This window comes from Chiroxiphia lanceolata, chromosome 18, assembly GCF_009829145.1.
Source record: "Chiroxiphia lanceolata isolate bChiLan1 chromosome 18, bChiLan1.pri, whole genome shotgun sequence".
Classification (NCBI taxonomy): domain Eukaryota; kingdom Metazoa; phylum Chordata; class Aves; order Passeriformes; family Pipridae; genus Chiroxiphia; species Chiroxiphia lanceolata.
Genome location: NC_045654.1, coordinates 12,627,789 through 12,652,134, shown reverse-complemented (window position 1 = coordinate 12,652,134; position 24,346 = coordinate 12,627,789). Strand labels below are relative to the sequence as shown.

Below are 24,346 nucleotides of genomic sequence, written 5' to 3'. Positions count from 1 at the left end.
CACCCGAGTGCCTTTCCTACTATTACACATTCTTGGATACCTCATCTCTCCAGCTGCTTAAATCAAAGGTGTATTTGATGGAAAAAGTAGTTGTAACAGAGTCTGAGACTTTTCTTTTTCTCTCTCACAGAGCACTGACGTGTTTAAACTGCAAAGGGACAAAGTTCTTAAGGATCATGATCTTTACTTCCAGTCTAAAGTTTTCAAAGTTAAAACTGTCTCCTCAACTTTGCCTTCATACTGATGCCTTTTTTATTTTTACCTTCTGATTTCGCTTTTCCTGGGATCATCTGCACTAAATTAAGTAACCCTGTGCAGTCACTTCAGTGTACAAAATAATGTGATACCCAATTTACAGGGCTATAAGTCCATGGAGAGGGAAGAGCCCTCCCTGGAATCAGTGAGAGCCTCTTGGGAGCTGCAGCTGCCCTTGTGCAAATGGCTCACCTGAAGATTAAATCCCAGGATGCTTCTGAGCTCTGACATTCACTCTGCAGGTCATGATTATATTGGAAAGGAGATCTCACCTGCAGAGCTGGAGACCACGTCAGCAATGTTCTCTCTTTATATATATTGCCAAGACTTGGGGATTGATTAGCCCAGCAGTCCAGCCAGCTCTACATCCTGTTCAATGATGACCAGGCTTGTTTAAAAGTCTTTTTAAGTTTAATTTTTTTTTTTTAAGTCCCATTAAAGGTGGTATTTTTGACCTTCAGCAAAAAGTACTTGTGGGAAAGTGCATTTCCTTGGACAATTTGTTCTTGTTTGTTGAGAGTTAAATCATGGCACTTTATTAGCCTTTCTAAATAATGTACCCAACCTGTGTTCAGAGAGCTTTGCTGATGCACTGTTTGGGTCATGGTAGACAAGACGTGGTCTCATCTCAGATTTTCACAGAATATGATGTCTGGTTGACTGCTGAATAAATAAACACATTCCTGTAGGACAGGCATATCTCAGATGTACAGGAACAGCTAATAATTAGTGTCAGTAAATCATTGTAGTGCAAACCACAAACATTATCATTCAGTTTGTAATTTACTCCTGATGTGGGTACTTGTTCTTCTCAATACTTAATATGTCTGTTTATAGAAAAGTTGATTGAGATAATTAGCAGTAAAAATGCTAAGGTAACGCGGCTGTGGTAACATTTAAATTGCTATCAATTTTGTTTATAGCAGCCTAAAGAGCAATGCTGAAATTAGAAATTAGCTACAATTAGCAGATAAATTGAGTGTCTCTTGGAATTACTTGATCATGTCTTAAAACTCTGCACGGAGTGCTGGTGCTCAGGGAGGCAGAGCTGAGTCCCTGGGCTGGAGCAGCAGCTCAGAGTCGGGGAGCACAAACTGCACTTTGCTTTGCTGGGAGCATCCACCTGGCCTTCCATGGAGCCTGGGCTGTTGCCCCACAATATATCTGATGAGTGCATGCTGTGAAGCCCGACCAAGAAAATCTACTGTGAGAGATTTGCCTCTCCATGGAGGAAGAGAAGGCAGAGGGTGCTTTTCACTGATGTGCACCCTCGTGGGGAGCAGCTCAGAGAGGCTGTAACACTTCCAACCTCCTCAGGAAATGAGCCCTGAAACACACACTTAGTGTTGGCAGCTCCATATGAGAGGAATAGCTTGGGCTGAAAATGTGGTGCTGTCCCAGAAGTCACAGATGTGGAAGTCAGTTTTCTCGGATTGCCTGAAATGTGTGGATTTGAAGGGCCTTGGGCATCACTTTATGCTCGCAGTTAGAAATAATTTGCTTCCCCCAGTAAGGCACTTCAAGGATTCTGCTTGATAAATGCTTTATAAAGGTATGTAATTATTTTCTGGCATAATTTCATAGTTTGATGTGGAAAGCAATGTGTTATCTGCTACTGTTAAAATTGGTCATTAAATAGAGTTTTGAGGATGAGAAGAGGAGGAGAATCAACCAGGTTTAGGATCAGGCAGTGGGCAGTGGACAGGAGAGCACAGGCAGTGGTTTTCTGCATCGTGAATGTCTTTCAGTTCTGTGTCCAGCAGGGAGAAGGTGCTGAACCTCCCATCCTCCTCATTCAGACACAAACCTTGAGCATTTATCTCAATCTCATGTGATGGCTCTTAACTCCTGGGATCTTGCCCAGTTTTGGATGCACGTTTGATTGCACTACTGAAACTCTTCCATTTAGTGTAACTTTAAGCAATTATTGGGCTGGTAAGGAAGACTCTTCACTCTGTACTTAGCTATGTGCTGAAAGGATGTGGGGATACAGAGTCATATCTGTGCTCCACTGAACAGCAACTAATCTTTGTGAAGTGAAACAGGAGACCTTGTCTGGCCTGAAAAGAAATGACCCATAGTTGAGTAGCATTTATCTGGGATGTGGAGAAGTGTTGGCATGGTGATGTACACCTGATGATACCCGACTGTCTGACTCCTTGCCCCATATGCTCTACACCCAGTTCTCTTTCTCTGGGGTTGGAAATCCCATCTTTATCCTGGGAAACATCCCCCACTGATGTGAAAAGTTGCATAATTCCCAGAAAAAAACAAGTCATCTGGGTTGAATTTTTCTTCTAAGGAAAGAAAACTTGAAATTTCTTCTAAGGAAGAAAAATTTCCTTGACTATTTTCTGGTTGTTTCCTTCCTTCCCCCTCTTCAGCAGATGTTGCATCTTTAAAGGGCAAAATGGGGCTGAGGGGTAGGGGAAGGAGGTGACAGCACAGATCCATGTTGAGCACCAAGCTCCAGGCTGGCAGGGGGAGCTGCCTTTTTTGTTGTGTTTTCTCCAAAGCCAGGTGTCTGTTTTCCCTGTGGATTTCATCTGTGGAGAATTTATCACTGATAAATAACTGTTTGCATTGAATTTACAGATGAGCTAAACTGTTTTCTCTAATGTTGTTGCAGTTTAGTACCTTTTCCTTTTCAGGTTTCTATGAGCACTGTCATTTGGAGGAAATAAATCTGTCACTCAGTTAATATATTTGCCCTTGGTACCAGGGTATATAAATAAGAGTTACAAGGTCATTAGCCATATCAAGAGAAAGAAAAATGTGCTGTGCATTAAATAACTGACTTCCAGGCTGGGTTGGGCAAATACCAGTATACTAAAGTGTACTGCTCATTTCCCCTTCTGATCGTGAAAATCAATTAACTCCTTTCTGGTTTTGTAGCCCTTCCCCTTTGCACTGGAAACCCTCAGCACATGTCAGTACAAATTTATGAGCAGTGTGTTTTTCAGTGTACTCCATTTGTCAAATGTAAATTCCAGTGGCCAGTGATTTACTACAGAACTGTTGGGAAAACAGCAAGTAAATATTACCTAACAAAGTATTAAACAAAAAAAGAAACAGCCAAACCAGAGGAGATTTTATCTTTCCAAGCAGTTTATCTTTGTCCTTGAGAAGGCAGGTGAGGTGGAGAACTGCCCCAGTATAGTTCTGGAATACATTTTGTATTGAAATGTGCTTTTATTTGCAGTAAAAGGCAAGCTTGGAAAGCAATGAATTATATATCTTTTATTTATTTCAGCTAGACTATACTACCTATACTACTAGGTGCAGACCTGAGGGAACTGGAGTGCATAAGCTTCACTCACCCTGCATCACTCCAAATCTCACTGATGCAAAGAGACAAGTGCTCGTTATTCCTCAATTCAGACAGTAAATAATCAACAGGGAAAAGATTGCACAGTCTGGGTGCAGTGATGTCTGGGAAGGCTGGGTGATACAGTCTCCTGTACAGCCCCTTTTATCCACCTTCATCCACTCAGGGTAGAGAGATAAGATGATGAGGGGGCTGGAGCACCTCTCCTATGGAGACAAGCTGAGGCAGCTGGGGATGTTCAGTCTGGAGAAGAGAAGGCTCCAAGGAGACCTTAGAGCCCCTCCCAGTGCACCATTCGTGTGCTAAACACAGACAGATGATACAGCTGATTTTTGCTGAAGTTTCAGTAACAAGCACCAGGTTAAAATAATCCCTGTGATAGAGGTTACCACCTTATAACTTATCCTCTGCCTGATGGTTCCAAGAGCAGAGATACTATGGAAGGGACTTGGCTATTCATGGCTTCTAAACTTATATACCTAGTGCAGGCATCTGCATTCACCTTGGACTCATCTATAGGCAGTGTGCACCCCCAAAGCAGGTAAAATGGGGATCATTTTGAATCATCCAATAGCCCCCATCTTCGACCAGCAAACACACCACACGCGGCGTCCGAAGAGGAGCCGTTCTGTTGCCTTTAAAGGGGGGGGAAAAAATAACTCCTGTGGTTGTTTTCTGTCCCTGTGGCAGGTGTGGCAGTGTGGGGGGAGCATGGAGGTGCTGCCCTGCTCTCGTGTGGCTCACATCGAGCGCACCAAGAAGCCCTACAACAACGACATCGACTACTATGCAAAGCGCAACGCCCTGCGCGCCGCCGAGGTCTGGATGGACGACTTCAAGTCGCACGTTTACATGGCCTGGAACATCCCCATGGCAGTAAGTACAGGGCACACTCTCTCCTGAACACAGGCAGCAACGTGGATGGCTGTTCCTAGGTAGCTCTTGGAGGTGAAGGGTGTTGCTACAGCCGGAGAAGCGGGCTAAGCTCGGGGAAGGAGTAATGTCAGCTGGTGTGTGCTCAGCACGGAGAGTTCTGCCATATGAACTCACCTCCCCGGTCTAGGTTTGGTTGTGTGCTCAGCACAGGTTGTTGTGTGCAGCGACACAGATTTATAATTTAACCAGAGCAAAATGTTTCAGGTTTATGTGCTTCCTCAGAAGTCGTTAATTTGGGGTGCCATTAAACTCTGAGGTGTTCATATGCTACAGTGGTGGGGACTGCAGAAATGTCCATAAATAAATGCCATCATTCATCCTGAGACTCAGTAGACCTCACCAGCATAAAATACAAAGTATGCAATAAAAGAATCACATATTAACTGGCTTTATTGTCCACAGTCTGAGAGGTGCCACGTGAACACGTTCTGTTTCTCACTGCACACATGAATTGTGGATGCCATGTGGGGCCCTGTAGGAATCCGTGTAATATAAATATTAGATAAGTGTAGGTTCAGTTTATTACTTTATTCTGTAAGTATGTCACGTGCTACATCTCCACTGAGCGTAGTTCTTGGAGAGAAGGGTTGTGTGTTATATCCCAGGCAGGTGTTGCTGTATTCCTTAGTGGCATTTGCATCCAGATGATTCACTGAAGGGGCACAGGGGAGCTGAGGGGAAGCATACACTGGTCTGCAGATGATGGTGGTGTCATTAACCCTTATATCAGGGCTTTGTCCAGATCTGATTGAAGCAAATGGAAACAGGAATGTTCCTATCAGAACAGGAAAATACACAAATCCAGCAGCGTCTTTGGGAGTATTCAGTTATGACCTGGGCTTCATCAAAGTCGTGGGAGTCTTGTTAAACACTTCACTGGATTTAGTCTATGTCCTAAATATGTATTTGTACTTTAGTACCTAGGAAATATGTGAAACCCGATTTTTGTTCATTCCTGTTGTAGCTTTTAAAATATAAATATTTTAAAATATGTATCTAAACCAGCAATGTTTCCTCTTCTCCATGTGTGAATATGTCAGATGTTCTCACACATCTGAATTTCACGTACTGCTGTTCAGTATTGAACACTGTGCAAAGTCTCTGAGATGTGTTTTTGGTGACTTCTTTTGGCATGAGGGGTAATTGCAGAGAATTATTTTGCCTTAACAAAAGGCAGTACTGCATAACTTTTCCCACACAAGATTTCTGTGACAGTAGGTGGAAGACAAAACAGTGTCCATCTAAGTTTTTAGGGGCATTTTGGCCCTGTCTGTATCCACTTGCTGAAATGGTTACTTTTCAAATAGGAAATGAAAAAGTAACCTCAGAAAATTTGCTTGCTTGATGACACCTGCAAATGAATTCCGAGAAACGATGATATTTAAATAAGCATTTACACCAAAATATGATTTCCTTTAATCTCCCTGAGATTACTTACTGATGTAGTTTTATGCACTGAGCCATACAGCAGAGCTTTGAAAAAAAACCAGGCACATCTACAATAAAAGTCATAAAATCAGGAGCAGTACTAAGCATTAAAATTTTCTTTCCATAAAATAAATTGATTGATTGATAAAATGTGCATCATAAAAATAACCCTATTAACTCTCAGGAGAAGGAAGCTAGTGTTAGTTATTCCACTGTAGTATTCAATCCAGATGGCTCAGAAGTCCTGTACTGGTATAAGCCATTACAAAAACCTTCTGCAGGAGAACCAGAAACCTTGCTAGCTGGTTGAAAAGAATATCTGTAGACCCCTCATTCTTGTACCATCACTCTGTACCTGCACAGGACTGCAGCTGGCACAGAGGGTGAGCACAGCATTTTCACAGCTGCTCAATTTGCTGCTCTTGTGCTCTGTAAAAACAGAACTGCAAAAAGGGCACTTTATTGCCTCATTTAAGAATAGGGCAGAAAGGAGGCAAGTGAAATAATGTGTTTTTTCCCATACCACAAAACCGAGCTAAATTAACTCTTCTATAACTCCCACCACCTATGTCACAAATCACTCCCTTACCAGTTATTGAGAGTCTGTGCATAATGTGTACCCAGATTAGCAGATGGTCTGGGCCACATCTGCAAGGTCATGTGCCTATAACCTTCAGCAGCAGGCCAGCATAGCTTTATTTTAGTTAACCACATATTTCAGCATCCCCCTGCTTATGATCTATTCCTCAACAATTTTAGCGATAAAGGAACCTTACCTGGAATGATTTATTGCACTGAGTGCCTCAAAGGATTGCTCCCCTTCCACGTAGCCTGAAGTAGTACGTAAATTAACATTCATTTGAATGGATGCTGCACTGAGAGCTCATGACAGAGTGTGCATCAGCAAGCAGCAGTGAGCACAGCAAACTCTTTGTGTGGCAAATAGGAAAACCTGTTCAGTATTACACTTGTATTCTCTCCTGAAAACCAGGCATCTGTTGGGGGTTTTAATAAACGCTGAGCTAAGATTTGCTGCTGTCTCATAACCCTGCGTTAGATACAATCTGCAGAACGTGCAGAAATCCTCCTGGAGGAAAAGTGCAAGGCACTTCAGGCAGATTCCATGCAAAACTCCCCAGTTTCAGTCCATTTGATTAATATAGTGTTGGAAAAGAATTTTAGATGAGGTAACCCTTGCTGTCTTACTGTTGAACTGATGATTTATAACACTTTAAATCAACAGACTCTAAGCCAGCACCTGCCGTTTTTAAATGGCTGAGTTTGGTCATAGTGACTTGAGTCTTCCAACCTCTGCTTTTCATGGGGTTGTATTTAAACATGAATTAAATTCTGAAGTAGGATAATAAAGAAGGTTTTGAGTTTAACTGTGTTTTATGGCTCAAGTCTGCAAATGAGCTCCAGTTCCAGTAAAAACTGAATGCTGATCTGTAGAAATGCTTAGTGGAACTTAATGACTTTTTGAGCAGCTTTGCTTTGAAGTTTTAACAGGTCTGTTCTGATGTCATTTACATTAGTGAATACCCAAAGCTCTTACTAGAGTAAACCGTGACCCAGCTGCCATATTTTAGATCAGAATTACTCCTAAATTCCAAACAAATCTGAAAGCAAAGGCTTCAGGATTGATTGCAAACATTTAGAATTGCTGTAAGTAACAACATTCTTATTGTATTCTCGTTGTTTTGATTTGTGTTTGGTTTTTTGCCTGTTCTTTATCCTTCTTTTTCTACTGGCTTTCATTAATATTTATTGTCTGCACTCAAAGGCAGCTGTTTGATGAGCTGCTACTCACAAAAGAGAAAGAAGAGAGGGAAAGTACAGCTTGGTGTACAAAATGAACTCCAGTTTGGTTTCAGTGAAGAAAGCAACCATAAAGTCAGTGCAGTGAGATTTCTTTGTTCATTTTCTGCTTTGCAGAACCCTGGAGTTGACTTTGGAGACGTTTCTGAAAGAATTGCTCTGCGACAGCGACTGCAGTGCCGGAGTTTTAAGTGGTACTTGGAGAACGTGTACCCTGAAATGAGGGTTTATAATAACACAGTCACTTATGGAGAGGTACTGTATGTCTTTGAAAATACCTCATGGCTGCACTTGAGAAGTCCTTTCATTTTAGTGGTATCAGGATGTACAGAGCACAGTCAGCACAGTCCTAGCAACAAAAATACCCTCCCCTGCTTTTAATCAACACTAAGAAGTGTGGCTTTGAGAAGCCCCTTCCCTCTCACTGGAGCACATCAGGTGAAATGCTTGTCACTAACAAAGATATGCAAACTCTTTCATTTTAAAATAGAGCAGCTCTGAGAACATAAATTCAAGGTAATCATCTTCCTAAACAGGCTGCCACAGACATCATCAAGAAAACATCAGCAGTCAAGAGAGCTAAAGTAATTATAGTTGATGAACTATGAGAAGAGTTGAGTTTGCTGAGTTGTTTTTATTAAAAGAACAACCCCTTCTTTGAGTTTTGCCGAACTATTTGAAGGATTACATTGATTTTATTAATTCATTTTCACAATCCTCCTTTTATCCTGTTCAGGATAAAAGGAAACATATCCTTGTTCAGACTACGAGGTGAGGATACCATTTGGCAGGTCTGTATTTCCTCATCAAAAAAAATCATTAGAGGAAAACCAATTTTGCTGCCTTGTGCTCAAATTCCATAATTTCTGTACTTTCATTTTCACTTGTGTACCAGTATTGGGTAATACCTTGGAACACCACCTTGAGGGCAGCTGAATGGGGAGGTTACTCAACCCTAATAAACTGCTCGATCCAAACATGTTAGACATTGGACATTTCGGTTCATCTCAGCTCTCTGGGTCTTTTCTTTCTTTTCTGTGAACCAGTCAAATCTCCCATATTTGCTTGCCCCCAGTCTTTAAAGAGGTCAGACGTGCCTTCTATGACTCTTCAAATCTGTGTCACGTGCCTGTAATAGAAGGACTGCTGTCATTTATGATGGTGAACTGGGGTGAAGCTCTAGGAGCTCTCTTGCTGCAGAATGTTTTTAAGATTTTAATTGTCTACTTGAACTGCAATTAAATCCACAGGCAATATATTTTCCCACAAGACAACTGAGTGGACACTTTTCCTTTCTGTTCGGTTTGATTGACTTCATGTAAAAATAAGCCAGGCACTTGAGATACTGATACAAAGTGCAAATTTTATTGCAGAATATCACTTTGCATCCTGATGTAACTATCCCCGTCGGTAACTGAGAAAAGACATTTAGTAAACTCAACAGGAGCTGTTGGTATCTGTCAGCTCTGAGAAAGCTGTTAACTGCGAAGAGCATTGGCAGAACTGCCAATGTTGTGTCAATTATAGCAGACACTGAGCAAGCTGGGCCCTGAAATGAAGTTTGTTTCTCCTGAGCGGTTGCATAGAAGGTTCTTGAGTCAAACAGAACGCTCAGTGATGCAGATATCTGAAATTCATTAACATTTTTAATAAAATGGAGCCACACAAGCTATTTAGCTGGTATAAACTGGCACAAGTCCCTTTCAGTCTTATGTGCCCATAATGAAAAAACTTAAGGCTTCATCCTAAATGGCATTAGGCTTGTTATTAAATATCTTCTCCTCTGGTTATTATCCTGGAGGAAAAGGTGTCTGGATTTTAGTGAGTTTAAAGGAAAATAGATGTATTGAGTAGATGTGAAACAGGTTGAAACAGTAGTAAAAATATATTTCCTAGTGACTCAATTCACATTTTTAAAGCCGTGTCATAAAGCTGTCTTCATCTTCTTTAGCCTTTACAGTGCCTGAGTCATAAAATAAACCTCCTGAAATTTAGTTGTTGGTGATCCCCCTTGTCCAATTGGATTCCCTGGTCTGCTTGTATTCTGTGATATAAAGGATTATTTACAGATTTTCTCTGACATCTTGTGCAGCAGCTGTTTCTATATTATGGGGGTGGCCAGAGAGATACTTCACAATCTAAACCAAAACTGGCCTGTTGACTCTTCCAAAGTGTCTGTCTAAATAACTTCTTGTTTATGATACCTGTAAAATTTTTCTATGTCCAAAATATGTGTGTAATACTTCTAGTCTCAAGAGAAAGGCCTGGGTTTTCACAAGAGCTCCATCCCAGTTTTTATAGACTTGTAAATTCTCCTTTTCTGGGGAGGTGCAGGAATTTTTTTACTTCACTGGATCTCTGTACCCTTCCATTCAATGTGCTTTATGTCACTCCTGTACATAACAATGTACTGTATTCTCAGTTGAAATAATATTTTTTTCACATGCTTTTCTGGTTTTATATAAGGGATAGGAAGACACAACACCTGAGTTGTTCCTATGCTGTTTGTTAAGTCACGTACTCAACAAAACAGGGTCAAAATTTATGTTTACACAAGAGTAATTTGGAGCAAAATTTGACCTGGGTCAGAGTGAATTTTGTGACGTTTTGATCCTTGAGTAATTGCTGAAAATACAACTCTGACCCGAGGTCTGTGAAGACAGCGGGTTGTCCAAATAATGTCTTTTCCTGGAGCAGATTCACTGTTGGCATCTTGTCCTGTCTGAAGAATAAGCATGTGTTTCTCAGAGGGCAGTTTTACACGCTGCTTGTGTCGATGGGGTAGCACAGCTGAGATTTGGCTGGATGGGACTTGGATCACAGGGGTTGGTTTCTGACCCAGCTGGGTTTGTTCTGCTCTGGTTCCAGGTGAGGAACAGCAAAGCCAGTGGCTACTGCTTGGACCAGGGAGCAGAAGAGGATGACAAAGCAATCCTGTATCCATGCCATGGAATGTCCTCTCAGGTAAGTGGTTCAAATCCCATCATCAGCGAGAAAACTTTAACTTAAAGAATTTTCAGAAGAAACAAAAGGTCATTTGGTGCATTTGAGTTGAGTTTGGCAGCACATTCCTGAGTTGCAAAGGCAAATACCTGGCTTTACTCCAGTCTTTTTGGGTGCCCTTTCCAAGGTTGCTCAGCACGTGAATCTATACACTGAAGAGGCCAATTAGGAAAAGAGAAGAATCGTGTTAATTTGTTTAAATAACAGGAATCCATTGAAGATGAATTAATTTAGGTGGTTTGTGTGAGCGAGCAGCTCTTCTTGTTATGACAGGACTTGCTCTAGGAATGGTACCTCTCTAAATCAACTGTTCCTTGGTCCAATAGGCTCCTAGAGAGAAATTATTTAGCAAGCTGCTGGTGTGATTCCCCGGGTAGGCAAAAAGTTAAGCACATATTTAACATCAACATCAAAGGGAGGTAAGAATATCCCCTAAGTTAAGACTTTTCTAAAACAGGAGATTTCTTTTTTGTTGTCAGTCCCTGTGCATATTATTATTTTCTTACAGATGTCTGAAGATTTTCAAATGACATTTCTTCTTTCCATACTGGCAGTGATTTCACTTGTTTTTTTAAATATAAATTGGATATTATTTAAATCCAGGACTTGAGCTGCTTCTGAAATGTAATTCTAGTTTCTTTTGAAGTACCATCTGAATCAAAACTATGTTAATGAACATTCTCCTGTGTAAATAAACTCTGACCTTATCAGACTTAACAATTATCCAAAGTTCAGTGATACATATATTGATTTGGAGTCCTGGCTCGTACATCACCGTGGAAGCAAAGCGAGACAGACAGTAATTCCTGCTGACAAAATGTCCACCTTTGGCAGGATCATTATGGAATATTTGACTGACACTCTCCTAGTAGAGGTGGAAGGAGCAGCCTTTGAGTGAGGTAACAAAATAGCATTGCTTAATTAGATGTAAATTACCTTTTCAAGAAGACTCTTGTTAGAGGTGTCAGGGCACTCAGAGAGACTTTACTCTCTTGCTCCATTCTAATTCTGACCAGAAAGCTGCAAATTTAAGTCCTTCCAGAAAGTCCCTTAGCAACATCTCATCTCTGTCAGTGTGCTACCACTTAGAAGAGTAATGAAATAAATGGTTCTGATTGCAATTTGTTCTGCAATTTAAGTTCTTAACCTACTTGTTTTCCTCCATGACTTCTGTTTCATAGAATATGCTTTGACTTCTAGAAAGAAAATAGATGAGGGTATAAGTTACTGTGAATTTATTTGAAAGGAAGGATGATATGCCCACCTTCTCCTGAATAACTCTTGATAATTTTGGGGAATAAGGGAGCTCACCTCCCAGCAGCCAACTCTGACCAATTTTATCCATTAAGGATCAAGCAATTTTCCTGTTAGTAAGATATGAATACATTGCCCAGTAGATTATGGCTTTTGGATTTTGGGTCCTAGACTAGACCCAGGGCAGATATTCTCAAGTGCAAATAATAATACACAAAGTATTTACTGCCCAGGAGTTTGAAGTTGGATAGTGACAGTTAAATCACTGCTGGCTCATTTCTGCTGCAGGTCTCCAGGTTCCTGTCTCTGTGAAATTTTCTGGAAAAGCCTGAAAAGCTGATTTTAGACTTTACCTTGAAGCCACAGGCTAGAGCCCTTTTGTTACTAGCACTGTATAAACACGTAAAAAGAGAAAGTCAGTCTTCCCAAACCCTTGCAATCCAAAGCATCCCCCGTGTCTAAGAACTATCAGAGTATGGGGAAGTCAAAAAGTTAATCTGCCAAATCATCCTGCAGCAGTTTCCATTTCCCTTTAAAACAAACAAATGAAAAAAAAAAACAAACCAACAGGAAAAAAGTTTTCATTCTGCAAGAAACACCAAGCAAAGGCAAAGGTGATGGTTTATCTGAGTATTTCACAGACAAGCATGGGTTGGAGCCACTCAAATGCAGCCAAGTTAATTAATGATTACACAGCTGGAAAACTTCTATCATCTCACCACAATTTACAAAATTAATTCAGTGTGAGAACCACAGCTGCACAAACCCTAATCAAGGATATTCAAGCACATTGCATGAAAGGTGTTGACAGCAAGTGTTTTAATATATTAAATAAACATTTTTAGAGCCCCTCTTCTAATCAGCCTGGGTGAGCATAGTTGTCTGCTGCATTTAGCTTTCCATTTCTGACATTTTTCATCTCAAGCACAGGGCATAAAATACCCCTGCTGAGTCGAGATTTGGGTTATTTGTACACGCCTACTGAATATAAATTAATATAAATATGGAACTCGTTTTCCCAGTTGGGTTATCACTGGTGCTTCCTGTGTCCTACTGAAGTGAAAGAATCCCCCCATGCAGCTACAGCCTTGTTTGCTTTTCATACTCCTCAGTTCTGACAAGCAGATTGCCAGTGATTTTAGGGTACACATGGTTCCACTGAAACAACACGAGTCAGGCGAGTGGTTAAAGAGAACTGAGTTAGGAGGAAGATTACTGTTCATCTGGGATAAAATTTTCTTTTCTTCTACTTCTTGCCCTTCTGTTTCCCTTGGGTATTGCACACCTCTGAATGATGTTGTCCTGCATGACAATGGCAAACTAAAACCACTCTTCTCCATGAGCAAACTGCTTTTCCCTGTGTGTATTCCAAGATCAGTTCTCACCACGATAAATCACGTCTTGTCAGTGACATCAGCTTTTAAATTTCTTTATCCAGACGGGGACAAAGTCTTTTATGGATGCTCTGGAATGCATTTAGCCTGAGTTTACATCAATTTGGTTTGATGAATTTGACTTGAGCTAAGGCAGTGTAAGCTAACAGCCAGGGGTATCCAGATGAGGTTTTGCATCAGTCCAAGTTGATTTGAAAACTCTTTTTACAGAAGAGTAGTGTCCTTTTTATATGTGTTCATTGGATCTGAAGTTTGAGTCTAATCACTTTCAGGACAAAACTGTTTGCAAATACAGCTGGGAGAAACAGTCCAGGGCTACAGAAGATTAGTAAGAAAGGAATATATTTGGGGTCTTGAACTGCCTTGCCTCTGCATGTGTCCTCCCTTGTTCAATCATCTGCAAAGCTCAGTGGTTCTATAGACTTACATGATACCCTTTTGTTGTAAAACAAATTAAAAACAAACAAACAAAAAAGGATGGGGTTGTGGGGGCAGATACAACCCCCCAAAAATGGAATATGCTGCTCTGAAAGCTTCTTAGAATGGCTCTAAGACATGCAGGTTTTGCAGGACCCTCTGAGAGCACTTTCACAGAGGAAATGCTCACTGTCTCAGAGTCTGTGTGGAAAGCTGTGGAGCTGATTATATGGTGTGTGAAAGGAGAGGAGAACTGAATAAAATGGCATCCTGGGACAGAAGGGCCAGGGTGAAACAGCCTCCTCCAGCCTCCTGCCTTCCCTTTCACAGAGGGAGAAAGAGGAGGCACTGCAGCTGTGAGAGCAAGAACTGCCCACGCTGGGATCAAGCAGAAGGAAGGGAGAGCTCGATGTTGGGATTCCTGGAGCTCGCAGCTATGCAAACAGATGGGATGAGAGGAGATGAAAGGCTCTACTTAAACTGTTGCTAGAAGGCAGATATTTAACATCTTGCTTGGCAGAGCTGTGTGGCTTCCCAGCTTTGCATGCAGGGCAGCGTGAACAGGTAGTTTCTTCACTTGCAGGAAGCAGTGGGTGAGATTCTGGAGCAAACATGGAAATTTGGTAACTTGTGATTTGTTGTGTCTTGTGGTGACAAGTATCCTGGAGGCACTGGGTGTTTGGGATTCCTGTATAGCTCGCTGTTTCACTCTCTGTGTCAGCTTTCAGCTTGCCTTAACCTGCAGGACTGAAGGATCATTAAAGATTTCCTTTTGCTTGGAGAACAAGAGTGGGAGAGAGAGGTTAAATTTAGTGTTGAACTCTACCGGGCCCCTCCATGTAACTGTTTCCTGCAAACAGTTATCTGTAATCATTCTGTGCTTTTTTCACTTGACTGTGAATTAGCAGGAATGGATTTTTTGTAAGTCAAATCCTTCAGGTGAAAGCTGCCATTTGCTTCCTCCACTGATGTTCTTGGAGGATCACGTTCCACAGGCAGCAGCACTCACTATTTTTAAACCAGGTGAGGTGGTTTGATAAACAACCTTTGACATCTTTTGTATTCTGCTCAGATTTCTGAATGCTGAAGGGAAAACTCTCTTGTCTCCTCATCAGTACAGCAGATGGTATCAGGATCAGATCTTGAGTATGTAACAGAGCACTTGGCTTCAGTGTCATTGATGTGGATCCTTCAGCTCTTCTCAGATAAAAAACTGAGCCAAGGTCCATCCCCATGTGATGTATAAAACTGTTTCTGTTCTGCAGCTTGCAGTGGGAATGTGTGGATACCTAATGATCTCAGCCCATCAGAACCTGCACTAAGTTTTTTTTTAAAATGACTAGGATTTAATATTCCTTAATAAAGGGGATTTTGTTATTTGATTTTGGCTGTTTGGCATGATGTATCATATCCACAATTCTAACAGGAATTCAGAGGTTGTTTCTTTGTATGGTAGTGACACTTAGGACCAAGTTTGAACACAGCAGGTGTAATTTTCTCATTTCATTGACTGTATCCCAGTTCCTGCTTTCTAGTCTACAGTAATAAGCAACTTATTTTAATGCTTGTTTTATTTTCATAGTTTTTGTTGTCTCTAGGAAGTTAAGATATGAAGTCTTTGGAGGGAGATGTTATTAATCATATAGCAGTTTCTTGAACCTGAATTTCTCCTCTGATTTTGCAGAAGCAGGCACTAAAACTTTACTATGTGATATGGTCTAAACTGAGATAATTGTTTGGGGGTGTTTTTTTTAGAATTCTGTTTCATTGCAGGATAAGCCTAAGTTTTTATGACTGTTGGAGTAGCCATAAAAACTTGATAGAAAGTACAGATTCAGGAAAATTAAGCCCATGCTGTTCCATTTGTCTGGTCGTTGTATAGGCAGCAGCTTCCTGCACGGAGCCATCTCTGACCCTGTCGAGCTGTAACACAGCTGCCACTTTCAATACTGGGGATGGTTTATAACAGGGATAATGTACCTTCCACTTCTAAAGCCTGAGCAAAACTGGTGTCTTCTGCTTTGACAGGCTGCTGTATAACAAAGTCTTTCCTAAGAACGTGGCTACTGTGATGCAAAGCTGGTGCAATTCTGGCTGTTGAGATTCTGAAGACAAAGAATATTTGAGACTGTTTTAATGCCAGTACAGAAAACGCTGCTCCTCTTAAACCACAGGGAAAACTGGTCCTGTGCTGCAGAACCTGTGGCCAATTATAAACAGTGGTTCTGATTATCTAGAAAAGGCAAAGCCAACAAGGTTGCTGGGTGGTATTTTGGGACTGGAGAAAGACAGTAAAGACTGGAAGATGAACACATTTTGTGCTCAGTGTTTCAGCCATACCTGCAGTTCATTTGAACTCTGCTGAGAACCCATTAAATACACAGACAGGTTTTACTTTTTTTTTAAAAAAAAAAAGGAAGTTTTGTGGCTGTTTTGTTTTTTTTTTCCCCAGCTCCTTTATATGTGAAAAAAGAAAGTTAATTTGTCTGACCTGACGGTCCGTTCATATTTTGAATTACTTTGCTTGCTCGAGCTTCTTTTACATATGTCCCTCCTAACCTTACAGTGAAATAAAACCCATAAAGTGTCTTGCTTTAGTGTGTACAGACAGTGCCTTGACAATGGCACTGTTCACATGGAGCATCCTCATGTGGTTATCCTTTATCCTTTTTGCTTTCTCTGATGTAGGCTCAGTTCTAACTCGCTGCTTCACGTGGCTGCTCTGAACAGAAGTGGCAGGTGGGAAAATGAACACACACTATGTCAAAGAGCATCTGGTCTGGGAGCAAGTAGACCATGCTCTTTTTACCACCAGCAAGAAATGATTATTCACAGCGTGATTCTTCTGAGGTTAATAAGGATGGCGGTAGAAAGCTGGACTCTAATTTGAGGTTTTTTGATTGACTCTTAATGATATCTCACCCAGTGGTCAGTGGCATCCAATAAATGGCAGGCACTGCTGACCTTCCTTCCCTTTCTTGTTAAGTAATTTCAGCCCTATAACAGCAATAAGATCAGACAGGCAGCGAATTTCCTGGGTGGTAATTGCATTTCTGTGGTGGCTCAGATCTTCACCCCGCAGCATCCAGACTCACAGCACACAAGCCACGTGGCTGACTCCACTTTGCAGTCTTCTGGCACCTGAGTGCTGCACTTCTACAGTGAGAAGGGCAAAATACTGTGCTGGTTTAATGACTCTGCATTTAAACACAGAAGTGAGAAGTAGATAAGTCTGATTTGACATATTGGCCTGCTGCCAAATCAGCATCGTGCATTTTTGCTTTAATGTGCTTCACAGTAAACTGAAATATCAGAGTGTCATTCTTTATTATGTAGGCCTGAAGCATATGTTAGCAAATTTGCTGCCATTTCCCCCGTGATTTCTTTCCCCCCCCTCATATTTTTGGATCCTGGTTGCGTGGTGGGATTTTTTTCGGTGACGTTTATTTACAAAAAACTAATTAGACTTGTTGCTCTCCATAGCCTTCTAACAGAGCTCTTAAGGACAAACTGCACTGCAAAATTGACATCGTGTCCTTGTTAAATCAGCTCCTGCTGAGTGGGCATGATTTACATATTGATTACTTCACTCTCTTGATTGCCCTTTTCACAGCGAAACAGTGGGCAGGGAACGGTGGGGGAGCAGAGGTGTGAAGTGAAAGGAGGGGAATGCTGTGTTCTAGGTGAGACCCTGTTGGTTAAACAGGGCTCCCAAGCTTTGCCCCAGGTGGGGACAGACCCCACGTGCAGCAGGACAAAGGGCTCCTCATCACCTCTGACTTTCCTTTCTCCCCCAGCTGGTCCGGTACAGTTCCGAGGGGGTCCTGCAGTTGGGGCCCTTGGGCTCCACCGCCTTCCTGCCCGACTCCAAATGCCTGGTTGACGATGGGAAGGGCAGGACACCCACCCTGAAGAAGTGTGAAGATGTCCTGAGGCCAGCACAGAGGTTCTGGGATTTCACACAGGTATGGAAGAGCTCAGGGAGCCTTGCAGAGAATTATGTTTTAGAGGATATTCAATGAAAAACAAGGTCTTTAGAGGACTGTACTAGGAATTCCCCCATATGCCTTTTAGAAATAGTTAAATATGTTTTCCATAGTTCATGTGCTACCCAGGAATGTTATTATTATTATTATTATCATCACCATTATTATTATTATTATTATCATTATTATTATTCCTAGGAATTCTTTTATTAGGAGGAGGAATTTTGGAGTATGCTTTCCGGGAATTTTTAGTTATCCTGGATTGGAATAGTCTCAGTTTCTGTTCTGATCGTCAAGATGGCGCTTGTAATTTTTTATTTTTTTTTTTTAAGTGTCTAGGAATTTTTGTTTCTAAAACTTTTTCTGGCACCTTTCCAGAAACTTTTAGATCTGGAGTTTTCAAATACTTTTTAGGACTTTCAAAAGCACTATTACAGTTTCTGGGATTTCCTGTATCTTGAGCTCTGTAGGGATTCCCTAGTGTTTTTTAGAGATTTTCTAGTAATTTGGGGAGTATTTGTCCAATGAATTCTTAAATCTAGAATTACCAAGTTGTTTTGGTACTTTATATGTATTAGCTAGCTTCTCCTAGGAATTTCTAGCACTTTCTAAGGGCTTTTATCACTTGATATATATGGAAATCTCCAGGCATTTTATTGTGCTTTCTACAGATTTGCAGATCTAGCACTGTTTTTCTTCTAGACTTTTCACCTTCCCTGTTCCTTCTTCTAATCCTTTTTTTTAATCTATTTTTTTTTCCAGAATGGCCCAATCATCAGCAGAGACACTGGCCGTTGTCTAGAAGTGGAAATGTCGAAGGATGCAAATTTTGGGCTCAGATTGGTTGTACAGAGGTGCTCGGGGCAGAAATGGATGATTAGGAACTGGATAAAACACGGCAGACACTGACTGCTGGGGCTGGGCTGCCCCTCCTGCTGTTGTCCCTTGCTCAGTGTGCCATACCTTGCAAGGCATTTGTCTTAAAGCAAATTCGTTTGAACAGGTCTTGGCTCTCCAGAGTCCTCCTCAGTCGGGCATTCAAAGGAAAGAAAGAAGGAGAACAAAAAGCAGACACACACATGCCCTGTTTGACTCTTCCTTGCTCCAGTAGATGATGTGGGAAGCTTAACAAGAGTTTTCTGTTGATTTGGAAATCTTGTGAAGATCAGAACATGACAGGGAAGCGGATTCCTTAAGCTCTCCTAGAGGAATTAACAGACAGATCTTTCTGTGATGAGTTCAAGGGAGAGATCCCAATACTGCCTCATAAAGAGAGTTCTCTGATGGGTAGCTTTTTAGCTTTAAGTTTTTTGACTGGTGCACAACTCCTATGGTGAATAATCATGTGCCTTTTTTATTGTACTTCGTATAAAAGAGGACTGGAAAAATCCTACCTTTTCAGCATGTCTGGTTCAGTGTACTAAACAAGAAGATCTGTAAATAACACTGGAAATATAATATAATATATGATGCATTTCGAGGTTGATTGTTTAGGAGTCTCTGTTTCTAGAGAGAGACTGTTCCGCAAATGTTTACAGGTGGTTCTCAACCTTCAAGCTGCTGAAAAGCAGCATTTTTAGAGACCTCTTCTAGATAGACACAGGTAAATGTTGAATAGGTAAAATAGCCACACGCTCCGTTATATTGCCACGTTCTACATTTGTTGGCTGTGAAGGCATCACAATATAGCACTTGCATATTTAACTCTTCCGAGGCAGTAAATGTCCTGCTGGAGGGATGGATTTCAAGAGGCCTCTGTTGGCCCCCAAGCCCCGAGCAGGTGAGTGTGAGGTTCCCCTCCTGCCATGCTGTGCATGCAGGTGCCCTGCTGTGCTGGATAGTCACTACTTCCAAAAATGAGTCGAGCGGCTTCGGTGCCACCCGTGGAATTTAAAAACTTGAATCTTCCGGTTTGTTCCCCATCCTGTGGAAATGTCAAATGTGAGCAAACACACTTTGTGAGCACCGTCTGGACAAGGTTCCTGAGCAAGCCAGCAAAGGCTTTCCAGTATTTGAAAAACAAACACAAACCCAGCGATAAGAAGGCAAATTAGAGCAGCAGGTAGGGAGCGTATATAAATACCATTACTCTGAAATATGAATATTTTACTCTAGTTGACCCATTGACAGCATCTTTGTGAACCTGAATTTAATGATGTGTCCAGTGGTTCCTGCAGGATGTGTGCACAGGTAGCCAGAGCAGTGACAAGGTCTTACCCCAAAGGCTGTCAGAGCTGATGGGCACTGTCGACATCAGCGGGTTTTGGCTGTGGGTCCACGTCAGGCAGATTTTCAGTGCAGATTTTCAGTACAGCAGATTCAGTCATACGTGAAGGAGAGACACAGATGGGATCTCTTAATTTCGCTGTTTAATATTTTATAGAACTTTAAAAAACAAAATTGCTTTGTTTTTCCTGAGCCAGGTAATTGCAGTCACTGCGGTGCCGTGAGTCTGGGTGATCTGTTCCTTGAATAGCTTTTGCCATCCCTATTTCAAGGCATGCTGAACAAAATCGAATGGAAACAAAGTTAATTTTTCAAGGGCACGATATGTAATAAAATATTTACTTTTAACATGCAAAATCCATCAGCTCTTGTCAACTCTTGGTTAGTAGGTGGAAAGCATATCCCTGTATTTTGCCCTGATTTTATTTCTGAAACACAGCGTGCAAGATGCAGCACAAAGCCAGTTCTCCTGGAGTTTATTTGTGGCTAACTGCTGATCTCTATTTATGTCGTGTGGGCCTGGTTACACATGAATATATATAAAAGAATAATTCTGGGTGAGATTCTAGATATAAAAATGCTTCAAACTCCGTGTTTACGGTTAGTTGAACACAACCTTTTGAACAGTGTAATAAGACCTGCAGGGAGAATAGCATCTTTAATAAATCAAGGAATATGGTATAAAATCACGGACAATCTCAGTATTCAAGCCTTCCTGCAGGTCTGAACCAGGTAGGAAGCTTCAGGCTAAATATAGATTAGGAACAGCTGCCCTGCATTTAACCTCCTTATGTTGACTGTAGACAATTTAAAATTGCAGTTACCGTCCATGGAGCAGCTGTTGAAAGCTTTGCACAGGAGTGTGTTTGCAAGTGACTTCTCCTCTTCTGTCCAGACACAGTTTCCCCATTTTAAATTATATGAAGGCTGTATTCTCCTTTTGTTTGCTCTGATGGAGTTTTGCTCCTTGAGGGAGGTGAGAAGGCAAAAGAAGGGAAAGATGATTTTACCAGGTGAGCTTTTTGGGGAGTAACAGGTCATTCACACCATTTTTAGTCTTCCCAGTGAGTAAGTGCCAACTATATTATATGAACAAGGCTGGAAGTTGAAAGTAATTATATATCAATGTGACTAGTAAATGCCTAACTCTTAGAGTTAGGGTAGAAGAAGGAAAGCAGGTTTTTGTGATAGATAAGTGGCTCTGAGATTTACAGACTAATATAAAAAAATTCAGATAACTCTTAAAGGTGGAGTCAGTATTTTCTGTGATTGTCGTTTTTTTAAGATTTGCTGAAATAATTTCTTATATTTCCAAAGCACATCTGTTGGATTATTTTTACTTTAGTCTTTATCTGTATGAACCACTGCTTTGGCTGTGGTATTAACATGGTGACTCTGCATGTGAGAGGGTCTTAAATATTCTCTCATGAAAGGAATAATAATAAAAAAAGCCTTGAGTATTATCTGTTTTAACCAAAGTCTATGGTTCTTTTGTCAATATTTTACCCCTTAGTATTATCTGAAATCCTGCTTAATGTTGTGCAGATTTTCAGTCTTGTTTCCCACAGTGCAGCAGTTCTAGATATTGAAAAGTATTTAATGTAGTGCAATATGCCTTGTAGAGAAAATTCAGATCAAAGTCTTCATTTGCTATTTTGTTTGATTTGGGAGATTATGGAGCTAAATACTAGGTCATGGGACAGAAGAATAGAAGGTGAGAAAGAACATCAAGCCTAGCACATTGTTGTCAAAGGCAAAGCAGTAAAAATAGACTTTTCTGAGCATGTCAGGGTCCCTAAAATTTAGCTTGAGTCCTGTGGTAAAAAAACCCCTCCCTCCTTTGAGAGCTATAAACTGTTTTCCAAGCTGGATTTTATTTTTGGCTTGATTAAAGCTCTTTGTTCCTCAGCCAGAATTTTCCTCTAGTTTTGCTGGCTCCCTGGTTCCTGAGGAACAGTAACCTCCAGTGGAAGCAACTAAGAGAAAAAGAACTAAAGAAGGTGTTTTGGGAGGACCCAAGGGATTCCCTTGCAATTGTTTAAGATCTGTGTTGTGCTCACCCATGAGAACTCTTCAGGGCCCTTCCACATCCAAAAAGCTAAACTCAGGTTCCATAGAAGTGATCTAAAACCAAAACATGGAAACAAAACAACAGGTCTTCATACATATTGGAATTTGTTGAGCTATCTGTCTCATTTCAGTGAATAATTTGGGGCTCAGTGTGTCTGAAGGTGAGGCTTTCACAGTCCTGTATTTATATTCCTTTTCATCAGCTTGCTCCTTTTTAAAAAAGGATGGTATAGTAGATGAAAATCTCACTTGCCATGTGACAAGGGGTGTAATCTGTCTGACACAGGACAGCTGCAATTTTAAGTACTTAAGCCAGAGCTAATAAGATTTAATGAAATAGCAGCAGTCCTAATCTGTTCTTTAGATCAATTACACAGCATGTAATTCCTTCAGCATCCAGGATTCATTTGAGATGGTTCATTAACAGACGTGCAGAAACACATTATGGCCTGTTTAGGGATCCAGTGAGTTGGGTTGTAGGAAGAACTTTTAATAGAAGTTGTGGTTCAGAGGCACTTTGGCATATTATCCTCCAGTTAGGACACAAATAGCTTTGGTTTTCGTGAAAGGCTTGAGCAGGAAGAACAACTGTCAGAATTCACTTGATTGAAGATGTCTCTAACAATGATGTTCCATTTCTGGCTGCTGCTGTTTTGACTGCCTGCTTCTTAGTGCTGATCAAAGCCCATGGCAGAGGTCATGCCACAGACCAAAGATGGTATTGCAGTTTAGAAGGTCTGTAACAAGCTGGACAGAAACCAAGGAATGATCAGGTCTTCACATGTCTCTAGATCTGCACGTCACCACAGTAAACTTAATATCATGTCCTCTTTGGAAAGAATCCCAAACTTAATAAATGTGTGTATTGCTTTCATCAGGAAGAGCTGTTCAAGAGACCAGCCATACAATTTGATATTCTTTTTCTGTGTGTGACATTAGTGGACTTAAGGTGAGAGCTCTAATTACTGAATAGATGGAAAATACATTAACTGGCACCATGGTCTACTGAAGTATGTGCATCACACATTTATAGTTTCCTGTGTGGTAACCAGGATGTTCTTCAAACACTAAGGCACTGAATGTATTCTGCCAGAGATGGAATCTGCTCACCCAGGGAACTAAGGGAACTCAAAGAATAAATACTGAAATTATGCAGTTAATAATTATCAGTGAATGTGGCACAGAGTGCATCAATATTTACATCTTCTCCAAAATGTAATGAATTAGTTTCAGATACTTCCTTAACAATCTCCGTGTTCCTATAAAGATGTGGGATGCTTGTGCTGTGTGAAGATTTCTGCTGTGTCTTTACAATGCCCCAGCCATCAATGACATTAGAAGGAGAGATATACAGTGACTTTAGTACATTGTAATGGATTTCAGAATGGTTTCACAAATACATTGACTTATATGACGAAACCATTAATGACTTGTAACTAAAGGTGTTGAGTTGAGAGGTTGTCCTAAGTAAAAAAAAATGTTTCTTTGTCCAAGAATGCTTACTTAAAAAACACCCAGTGAAGCAATATATGGCAACCTGCTTTTGAAGAAGTTAATTTCTGAATCAAGAACATTCTTCAAAAACGTGTAGAAGCACTGGTTACTTTTCATAGCATTACAGTTTCCTGTTGGCCACCAACAAGTGTTGTGCAGTTTTCAAACTCTTTGTAATGTTTAATTAAGAAAAAAAAAATAATGCAGCAACTAGAATGCAAGTTGTGACTGCGAATAATTTTTCATTGTGTGGCACATCATCAAATCAATTTGTATTCACACTCGAAAAGTTAATAAATTACTATGCATTTTACTGCTGACATGAGCTGCATGTTTTATCATTGTATGTTTGGACAGTTGTATTAAAATTCAAAGTTGTCACACAAAGGAAAACGGGAAGAGCAAAGCATATGTGCATTTTAAAATTTACATTGCACATAATCTGTTCTGAAAGGAAGTCAGCCCATTTCTGAGAAGAGCACAGCAGACTGTGAGCTGTTCTGAAGCAGATGAGCTCTGTGCATGTCAGAGGAGGCACATCAGAGACTCAGCCCTGGGTGTGCACATCCAAAACTGGGCTGATGACAGTACAGACTACTGTCATACTTCTACCAGAAGTCTACATAGCCTGTAACCTCATCACTGAAAACAGTCAATAATTGATGGTTAGAAGAATGAAATAAGACACAGGGAAAACGTGGAATGATCCCTTCATTTTGTCTCTCCCCCTAATTTCT

The 24,346-nt window shown here is 40.8% G+C and overlaps 1 protein-coding gene across 4 annotated transcripts in view; it reads left to right on the top strand.

The window, feature by feature from the left end:
• The window catches only part of GALNT9 (polypeptide N-acetylgalactosaminyltransferase 9), a 134,104-nt gene extending 110,175 nt beyond the window's left edge, over positions 1-23,929 (top strand). For all 4 annotated transcript variants that reach the window (XM_032706032.1, XM_032706029.1, XM_032706030.1 and 1 more), the window contains 5 exons: positions 4,274-4,459; positions 7,883-8,020; positions 10,634-10,729; positions 17,631-17,798; positions 18,582-23,929. In XM_032706032.1, coding sequence (XP_032561923.1) covers positions 4,274-4,459; positions 7,883-8,020; positions 10,634-10,729; positions 17,631-17,798; positions 18,582-18,728 — 735 coding nt within the window. In that variant the 3' untranslated portion in view covers positions 18,729-23,929. The remainder of the gene's footprint in view (positions 1-4,273; positions 4,460-7,882; positions 8,021-10,633; positions 10,730-17,630; positions 17,799-18,581) is intronic.
• The last annotated feature ends 417 nt before the right edge of the window (positions 23,930-24,346 follow it).